The following is a 10,626-nucleotide window of genomic DNA, read 5'->3' on the forward strand; positions in this document are numbered from 1 at the left end:
TACTCTTCTATAATGGTACAATGAAGTGCAAAAGTGTACCATACTGACTACGTTCATAAGGTTTCTCTGGAGCATGACTTTTTCTTCTGATTTCAAAGACAACTCCATGAAAAGGATTTACCACATTGCTTATCCAGAGGGTCTTAGTGCAGTATGTGTTCTTCTATGTATGTGGAGATAACTGCATTAAGAAAAGGTTTTATCACATTACTTACATGTGTAAGGTTTCTCTCTACTATCCCTTTATAGAGTTTGACTTTCAAGTTGACTTTGACATGCAAAACATGCAAAATTAATTTGCATGTTGGAACATGGTAAAAAAAATTAATACCTATTTATTGCTTTTTAGGTACCAGCCTCCACTAAATTTTAGAGTGACATTTTATATCAGATGACACCTTCAATGACATAAACAAATCCCATATCCCTAAATCATGACTGATTGAAAAATTAGTTGTAAAACAGCACATATATTATGATTTTCAAGCTCAGAACCTCTATAACTTTCTGGTTCACTGGGTGGATATGTATCACAGATCAGTTCCCAAGAGTGCTGTTACTAATCATTAAGTAGTTACTGGTGACAATAATTTTTTGTTATTTGCATTGAGCTAGTGTTTGAGTTATTTTGGATTCAGCAGACCAAAGTATACAAAGGCCTTACCATATTTCTTATATTTTGAGAATTTCTCTCCAGTATAAACTTATGATAATGAAGAATGTAGATATGTACAAAACCCTCATATTTAACACATTTATAATGTTTCTCTCGAGTAGGAATTCTTTCATGATGATGAAGAGTATACAAATGTGGAATAGCTTCACCATGTTAAATGCACTCATAGTCTTTCTGTCCAATATGAATTCTTTCATGAATTTCAAGATGATTTTGAAGAGCAAGTTTTACCACATTGGTTACATTTGTAAGGCTTCTTCCCAGTATGTGTTCTTTATCTTAGAGGACATTAATATTACATCGAAAGGCTTTATCACATTGGTTTCTCTCCAGTGTGTACTCTCCAATGTACATGAATATTATTATGGCATTTAAAGGCTTGACACATTAGTTACATTAATAGGGTTTCACTGCATGAGGTGTTCTTGTTCAAGATGACTCTTACATGAAAAGCCTTTATGATATTGGTTAAATTCATAGAGATTTCCTGAAACATGCATTTTTTATACTTAAGAGATGACTCTGTTGTACAAAGGAGATGCCACACTAATTACATTAATAAAGTGTTTTTTTTTTTCTCCAGGGTAAGTTATGTTTTCAGAAATTACTCTGAAATGCATACACATTATCACGTTAGGTAATTCAAAAGATTTCTCTCCAATATGTGTTCTTTTATGGACTACCAGATGACTGTTCAGTGCAAAGGCTTTATCTCGTTGGTTACTTTCAAAAGGTTTCTTTCCAGTGTGGGTTCCTTTAGGTCTTAGGAGATCACTGTTACATGCAAAAGCTTTACCACATCATTTATGTTCATAAGTTTTCTCTCCAGTATGGGTTCTTTTATGTACTAAGAGATGACTCTTCCCTGCAAAGCCTTTACCACATTGGTTACATTCATAAGGTTTCTCTCTAGTGTGAGTTCTTTTATGTACTAGGAGATTACTGGTAGCTGCAAAGGCTTTACCACATTGGTTACATTCATAGGGTTTTTCTCCAGTGTGAATTCTGCTATGTAATAGGAGAGCACTCCTTCGTGCAAAGGCTTTCCCACACTGGTTACATTTATAAGGTTTCTCTCCAGTGTGAGTTCTTTTATGTATTAGAAGAACACTGTTATCTGCAAAGGCTTTACCACACTGGTTACATTCATAAGGTTTCTCTCCAGTGTGAGTTCTTTTATGTCTTAAGAGATGACTGTTATCTGCAAAGGCTTTACAACACTGGTTACATTCATAAGGTTTCTCGCCAGTGTGAGTTCTTTTATGAATTATGAAAACATTCTTGTATGCAAAGGCTTTACCACACTGGTTACATTCATAGGGTTTTTCTCCAGTGTGAGTTCTGTTATGTGATAGGAGAGTACTCCTCTGTGCAAAGGCTTTACCACATTGGTCACATTCATGCGGTTTCTCTCCCGTGTGAGTTCTTTTATGTAGATGGAGATTACTGTTAGTTGAAAACGCTTTACCACATTCATTGCATTCATAAGATTTCTCTCCTGTGTGAGTTCTTTTGTGTATTTGAAGATTACTATTACATGCAAAGGCTTTTCCACATTGTTTACATTCATAAGGTTTCTCTCCAGTGTGAGTTCTTTTATGTATTAAGAGATCACTACTATGTGCAAAGGCTTTACCACACTGTTTACATTCATGGGGTTTTTCTCCAGTGTGAGTTCTGTTATGTAATAGGAGAGCACTCCTCTGTGCAAAGGCTTTATCACACTGGTTACATTCATAAGGTTTCTCTCCAGTGTGAGTTCTTTTATGTCTTAGGAGATGACTGTTGTGTGCAAAGGCTTTACCACACTGGTTACATTCATAAGGTTTCTCTCCAGTGTGAGTTCTTTTATGTATTAGAAGAACACTGTTATCTGCAAAGGCTTTACCACACTGGTTACATTCATAAGGTTTCTCTCCAGTGTGAGTTCTTTTATGTCTTAAGAGATGACTGTTATCTGCAAAGGCTTTACAACACTGGTTACATTCATAAGGTTTCTCGCCAGTGTGAGTTCTTTTATGAATTATGAAAACATTCTTGTATGCAAAGGCTTTACCACACTGGTTACATTCATAGGGTTTTTCTCCAGTGTGAGTTCTGTTATGTGATAGGAGAGTACTCCTCTGTGCAAAGGCTTTACCACATTGGTCACATTCATGCGGTTTCTCTCCCGTGTGAGTTCTTTTATGTAGATGGAGATTACTGTTAGTTGAAAACGCTTTACCACATTCATTGCATTCATAAGATTTCTCTCCTGTGTGAGTTCTTTTGTGTATTTGAAGATTACTATTACATGCAAAGGCTTTTCCACATTGTTTACATTCATAAGGTTTCTCTCCAGTGTGAGTTCTTTTATGTATTAAGAAATTACTAGTATGTGCAAAGGCTTTACCACACTGGTTATATTCACGGGGTTTTTCTCCAGTGTGAGTTCTGTTATGTAATAGGAGAGCACTCCTCTGTGTAAAGGCTTTATCACACTGGTTACATTCATAAGGTTTCTCTCCAGTGTGAGTTCTTTTATGTCTTAGGAGATGACTGTTGTGTGCAAAGGCTTTACCACACTGGTTACATTTATGGGGTTTCTCCTCTATATGTGTCCTTTTATGTCTTAGGAGATAACTGTTATTTTCAAAAGCGTTACCATATTGTTTTGATTCATAGCGATCCGCACCAGTGTGCATACTTTCATATGTGTGGGCATTCCTGTGATGTGCAAAGACTTCATCATATTGAGTATCTTCAGGGGGTTTGTGTCCACTATGACTGTTTTCATACCTGCAAAGATAATTAGCACATATGAAAGCTTTACCACATTCATTACACTGATGAATCTAATTGTCCATGTCACATAATTTTACATTTTGGTTTAAAGGTAAATAGGAATTACATCTTGAGGTTTCATCATTATTTTTACTTTCATGGTCTCCTTCTCTAGCGGTTGTTTTGCATATTTGAAAATACTTGTGATGGTAAAAATATTCACCTGGCTCACATTTATATCATACTTTTTTCTATAAGATATTTTTCCACAGATTTGTAGAAAACTGCAAGACCTCAAAACTTTAACACAGTGGCTAGATTAATAAATTTCCCTATACTGTGCACCATGGTAAATTGGCAAAGATAAATGTGACAAGCAGAATTTTATATTCTTAAAACTACATTTTCTGAAGTGTGATTTTGTGAGAATTCCTAATGAAGTTGAATGACTAGTTAATTGATGCTGGTATATATTGTGTGAAAATGTGTCAGTGTGTGTGAGAGAATGCTGATTGCTGAGTCAGCAGAGAGCTAAGTGCTTACCAGATTGCAGAATTGCTCTTTTTATGGCTCATCACCTGCCCTATATTTTGTAGATATTTGTCCATCCTTACTTATCTTTTGTAAATAATAAAGAGCTGACAACTGATAGCAGGGCACAGAATGGAGGCCAGAGCTTCTGAGAGAGGATTGCTGGGAAGAAGAAATCAAATGACAGGCGATTCACCAGCAGGGCACTGAGGGTAACAGATGGACATGGAATTGAACAAAGAGGTACAGCTGGACATGTATTGGGACACTGTGCTAGGTTCATTTGAGTTAGGGAAAAAGAGGGTTCAGAATCTGCCTAAATTGCCTAAGCTGTAAAGTATTAAAAAAGCCTCTGTGTCATTATTTGTACTGCTTGCATCTCTGAATACCCCATGTAAAGCATAATAGGTATCACCTTATAAACATCTACTCAAAATGGGGAATACTACATATTTTATTTGTTCTGGGTGGTACATTGTTTCTTTCAATAAACCTATACTAATATGACTTGTATTCAGTGTGATATATAATAGACCTATTAAAAGAAAATTAATAAATGACATGGTTTTATGTTGTATTTACACATTTGATTTTTGTTCATCATAGACATGTGCTATAGGGATTATGGTTTTTCCACAATATTCTTGACTCTAAAATAAATTGCACTTCTCACAAAACTTAGCAACATTACTATAAGTACATGAATAATCCCAGCTTTACTATGGACTAGTTTATGAGGATAATGTTTTGGACATACTTGCATCACCTATTTAATGTGAATACCTGTGGCAATATCTAAGTTATAGGAGATTAAACAAATCCAGATTGTACCTTACAGTGCTAACAGGTCTATGATTTAAACATTGATCTTGCATAAGGTATGATTTCCTTGTATTCTTTGTTAGAGGAGTGCCTTGCAAACACACATCAAATACCTAACATGAAGGTACATGGTTCAGTAACAAGTTAGTAATCCTCAATAAATACACTTAAAGCAGTTCATTGACACTGTTCCTTCTTTGTCAAATATGTCTTCCAGGACATATTAAAATTTTCACAGAACCATATTCACATCAGCTTACAGATGAAAATTACCTTGAATGTCTTCTAGAACTTTGACAATGCTCTTCAACATTATGACCTTCCCAATTATAACCTAAAATAGAGTAAAAGAAAATGTATGATTTATTATTGGAAATAAGGCTAAATTTAGGTCATGATATTGGTTCAATCAAAGAACCATTGACCTCCTTCTTCATCCCTCCTTTCTTCATTCAGAAGAAATTACAGAAGCGTACCAATAATGAATAAAGAGTTTCTCCATATATTAAAAAGTAAAGAAAATTCATTGTTCTACCTGTAGCAGTGAGGTTCCTGTACGTCTCCAGCATCACATCTTTGTAGAGACTCCTTTGGGAAGGATCCAGCAAAGCCCACTCTTCTCGAGTGAAGTTCACATGCACATCATTGTAGGTCAATGTACTCTGAAATATCCATACATGTGTACAACAGAAAGCATGATACTTAGAATACTGAAAACGTATACTTCATTTACAACATTTTCACAGAATCCTGTTGTTTCTTCTGCTTATTTTCTGACACACAGTTTCTAATGAAATACCTAGCTCCATTCAGTAGGAAACTGTATAATGAGGTTCACCTCTCTAATTTCTGCATCCTTTAATAAGGATATATACTTTCAAGAAAAATGCCAATTAAGAAAGAGAGAGAGCATAAAGATCAACAGTAGTAGGCCCACATAAGAGAAAGAGTATAAATGATTCCTGACTCTAAAAACAATGAACAAGCTGGGTGTATTTTCTGATGTCTTTAATCACAAAATCACTTAGGAGATAGAGGCAGGGTTATCTCATAAAGCTAGATGCTAGCCTGCTTTATGCAATAAGTTCCAGGACACTCAGAGGTACATAATAAGACCCTGAATATTATGCAAAAATTGATCAAACAAAAAAGAAAGAACTTAAAAATCTTTCTCAAGTTTCTACAAAGAGTTATACATTCTTTCCAGTTCAGTATATATGTCTAGAAACCTGAAGTGCCTCATTTTAAACTGTAACATTAGTATAATCTTGCTAAAATGAAATATATCTTTGAACACTTACAAAGGACAGATGAAAATTTTAGCAATGTAAATGTTGGTAATAATAAGCAACATGGGGGATGGAGGTATGGCTCGGTGATTAAGAACACTGCTCTTCCAGAGGACCCAGAGTAAATTCCCAACACCCACATGACAGCTCATAGCTGTTTGTAACACAAATATACTCAATAAAATACTAAAAAAACAAATCCAAGAACGCATTAAAGATATACATGATGAACCAATAGGCTTCATCTCAGGGATATAGGGATGATTCAACATTCATGGTTCCATCACTGTAATCCACCATATAAACAAACTGAAAGTATCAAAATAATATCATCTCATTAGATGAGAAAAAGCCTTTGCAAAAATCCAACATTCCTTCCTGTTAAAAGACTTGGAGAAATCAGACATACAAGGAATCAGGCACATACATAACATAACAAAGGCAGTAAAATGCAAGCTGATATTCAACATCAAATTATTTGAAGAGAAACTTTAAGAAATTCCACTCAGGACAAGGATGCATACCCTCTCTATATCTCTTTCATATATTCCTTAATTCCTAGTTAGAGCAATAAGACAACTGAAGGTTATCAATGAGATGCAAAGCAGAAAGAAAGAAGTATCACTATTGAAAGATGATTTACTTTAAATACATAGGTGACCCAAGAAATTCTACTGGAGAATTCTTACTGTTGATATACACTTTCCACAAAGTGGCTGAGAACACAATAAACTAAAATTTCACTAGCCCTTCTGTATACAAATGAAAAAAATTGGACTGAGAATGAAATTTGGGAAACAACACCCTGAACAGTAGCCACAAACAGTATAAAATATTTTGTTGTAACTCTAACTAAGCAAGTGAAAGTCTTCTATGACTAGAATTTCAAGTATTTAAAGAAAGAAACTGAAGATACCAGAAAATGGTAAGATCTCCCAAAATCATGGATATATAGGATTAACATAGTAAAAGAACATTCTTTAAAAAAAAATGCAGTCCACAGGTTCAATCCATTTCCCAAAAACATTCCAACATAATTCTTTACAGACCTTGAAAAATCAAACATTAACTTCATATGGAAAAATAAAATACCCTTGATAGCAGACCAATCCTGTAAAATTGGAATAAGGACACAGAAATAAACCCACATTCCTACTGGAACTTTACTTTCAACAAAGATAAAATCATACAATGGGAAAAAAAGACAGCATCTTCAACAAATGGTGGTGGTACAACTATATGTCTACATGTAGAAAAATGAAAATAGATCCTTTGTATCACTCTGCAGAAACTCAAGTCCAAGGGGATCAAAGACCTTGACATAAAACCAGAAACTCTAAATCATTTAGAAGACAAGGTGGAGAAAAATTTGGAACTCATTAACACAGGAGATAATAGAACAAGAACAGCACAGGATCTAAGATCAACAATTAATAAATGGGATCTCAAGAAACTGAAAAGCTTCTATAAGTCAAAGGACACTATCACTCAAACAAACAGCAGTCAACAGTTCGGGAAAATATCTACACCAACCCTACATCAGACAGAAAGGTAATATAAAAAATATACAAAGAACTTAGGATATTAAACACCAACAAATCAAATAATCCAATTTAAAAATGGGGTGCAGAGCTAAACTGAGAAGCCACAAGAGAGGAATCTCAAAAGGCATAGAAGCACTTAAAAATGATTGAAATCCTTGGACATCACACAAATGGAAATCAAAATGACTCTAAGATTCCATCTTACACCACTCAAATGACTAAGATAAAAAATTCAAGTAACAACATATTCTGGTGAGGATGTGAAGAAAAAGGGAACTTTCCTCCACTGCTGATGGGAGTGTAAACTTGTACAATTTCTCTGAAATCAATCTAGTATATTCTCAGAAAGCTGGGAAGAGTTCTACCTCAATACCCCGCTATACCACTCCAGGGAATATATTCAAAAGATGGCCCATTATAGAACAAGGACATTTGTTCTACTATGGTCAGACCTGTTTTATTCATAACAGTCAGAAACTAAGGAATGGATAAAGAAGTTCTAGTACATTTACACATGGAATACTACCCAGGTATTAAAAATAAGAAATCATGGAAATTGCAGGCAAATGGATTGAACTAGAAAAGATCATCCTGAGATAGTTAACCTAGACATAGAAACACATAGTTTATAAACTGATATTAGACCTACAGTACAGGATAACAATACTACAATCCATCCACCTGAAGAAGCTAAGAAACAAGAAGGGTCCATGGTAGGTTGCCAGAATGTCGCTCAGAATAGAAAACAGAAGAGACAGCAGAAGTGGATAAAAAGAGGGAACTCGGCAGAAGTTGAAATGGGGAGGGAAACAAATGTGGGCATCAGATGTAGGGAGAATTGTAGTAGGAGGTGAGAGGGCTGAGAACAAGAAGGGAAACTGAGAGGGGCATCTCTTTGACAAGCTGGAGTCATTTGACAGGGAAGGTTCCTGAGAGGATATTGGTGTGACTCTCACTGAGACTCCTAATGGAGGGGCGGAGGAAAGAGACATGGAAAATGAAGTAACCACCTGCTAGCAGACAGGACTAGTGGAGAGAAGAAACAAAAACTGAATCACAAAAATCATGATCCAAAAATTACCCTGCCTACAAGAAGTTTAGGGTGGGGAGAAAGAAGGATGAGGGTGGGCTGAGAGGAGAGGAAGGAGGGATTACCCTATGGATGTGAAGTCAAAAAACAAAGTAATTTCTTAAAAAAATTAATACACTCAGAGAGGGACAGTGGGCTTGAGCGGGGATAAGGGAGGGGGCAATAGGTGGGATATAAAATGAAAGTAATAAATAAAAGAGAAAAAAATAATATTTATACATTCTCTGAAAAATGCAGTGAAAACTGGCAACATGAACTTGACCATCAAATTAGAATGTTCAAAATGAACCCCCAAAAGTGTCATCACGTCTTCATATATGTCACAGCCTAAGAAAAATATTACACACATACAACATGTTTTTTTAAAAAATTTCATTGTTGTTGCATTATGTAGAACCTGTAGAAAATTCTCTCACAAGGCAGACCTTCAGCATGATGTGCCATATAGTAACAAATGAGGACATAAAGACGCATGTAACTTCAAACCATACATGCATACATAAATTGTATTGAGCATTTTAATATTAACATTGGTAAAATATGCTGACAAAACAGAACACATTGGGGGTACACCTTCCATCCATGCACTTGTACTCAGAAAGCTGACACATGAGAATCAAGAATTCAAATGTAGCCTTGACTAATTATTAACATCCAAACCAGGTTTGAAAACAAACATCACCATCTAAGAAATCAGTCCCGAATTTTTAATTCTACCTTACTTAATTTTTTAGATCATGAGCAGGATAAGAAATATCTGAGGCCAAATTACAACACAAATGACCTCTAGCTTAATTTTTCATGGAGCCTATTTTCCACTGAAATCCTATCACCTCCACTTCCTATGTATGTACATAGGCATAATTTTTTTTTCTCCTAACCTGCTACTGTGTTGCTGTGATTGAATACCCTAACCACCAACATCTCCAGTCATGAATGAGTTTACTTGTTTGGTCCTGTCAGACCACAGTCCATCATTTTGGAAACCTAGGATAGAAACTGAAGTTTCAAGAAAACTTAAGCAAAAACCATGGCAAATATTGTTTCCTGCATTGCTCTCTTGTTTCTTCATCGTCTCATGCTCAGCTAGCTTTCTTGTCGAGCTAAGGGCTGCCTGCTTAAGGATACTGCCACCCTCAATTGACTATCCTTCTATAAAAATCATGAGTCAACACAGTCTCTCACTTTCATAGAAACCAGCCATTTTCTCATTACTTTATTTATTTTTTCACTTTATATCCTTCTTACAGCTCGTAGTCCTCTTTTCCAGGTATCATCCTCCCACCCACTTCGCCTACTCCTCCTCCCCTTCTTCTCAGGCAAGGGAAGCCTCCCCACACCAACTCTACTCATCATGTCAAGTTGCATGCAAAATAAGTGCATCTTCTTCCACTGAGGCCAGACAACACAGCCCAACTAGGGCAAAGTGATTCATAAACAGACAACTGTGTCCATGTCACACATAGTGCCCATTTCAAATGCTAGGTGACAGACATGAACACAAAGCTGCCCATCAGCTAAATATGTGTAGGGTGCCTAGGTCCAGTCCATGCATGCTCTTTGGATGCCATTTTATGATGGCATGCTGCTAACTGAATTTACCATGTGAAAAAAATTCAGAATTCTCAGCAGAATTATGAAGATGTATTTAACACAGAGACAAAATATGACTTCTGTACTTACTTTACAATGACAATAATGCAAATTGTGTACAATTTTGTGAAAGAATTAAGCAAAAATGACAAGAACATAAGCCCAAAAATACAGTCAAGATTTCATCAAGATACCTAAGGAAACTCAACCAAGAAAAAAATGTGAAGTAGGCCAATGTTACCTATGATTGTAAACACACAGAAATTAAATAAACAGAAACATCACCACTCCCACAAAATAACTCAAAGTGACCCCTAC

General features: G+C 35.7%; 1 protein-coding gene across 1 annotated transcript; it reads right to left on the minus strand.

The window, feature by feature from the left end:
- Window positions 1-1,476: 1,476 nt before the first annotated feature.
- Window positions 1,477-5,392, minus strand: LOC132650982 (zinc finger protein 431-like). Its single transcript, XM_060376308.1, has 3 exons — window positions 5,328-5,392; window positions 5,066-5,126; window positions 1,477-3,454 (listed from the first exon to the last, which is right to left on the minus strand). Exons 1-3 carry the CDS (start codon window positions 5,359-5,361, stop codon window positions 1,477-1,479), a joined length of 2,073 nt encoding a protein of 690 aa, XP_060232291.1. The 5' UTR covers window positions 5,362-5,392.
- Window positions 5,393-10,626: the final 5,234 nt, after the last annotated feature.

Source organism: Meriones unguiculatus, assembly GCF_030254825.1.
Source record: "Meriones unguiculatus strain TT.TT164.6M chromosome 13 unlocalized genomic scaffold, Bangor_MerUng_6.1 Chr13_unordered_Scaffold_37, whole genome shotgun sequence".
NCBI classification, from domain to species: domain Eukaryota; kingdom Metazoa; phylum Chordata; class Mammalia; order Rodentia; family Muridae; genus Meriones; species Meriones unguiculatus.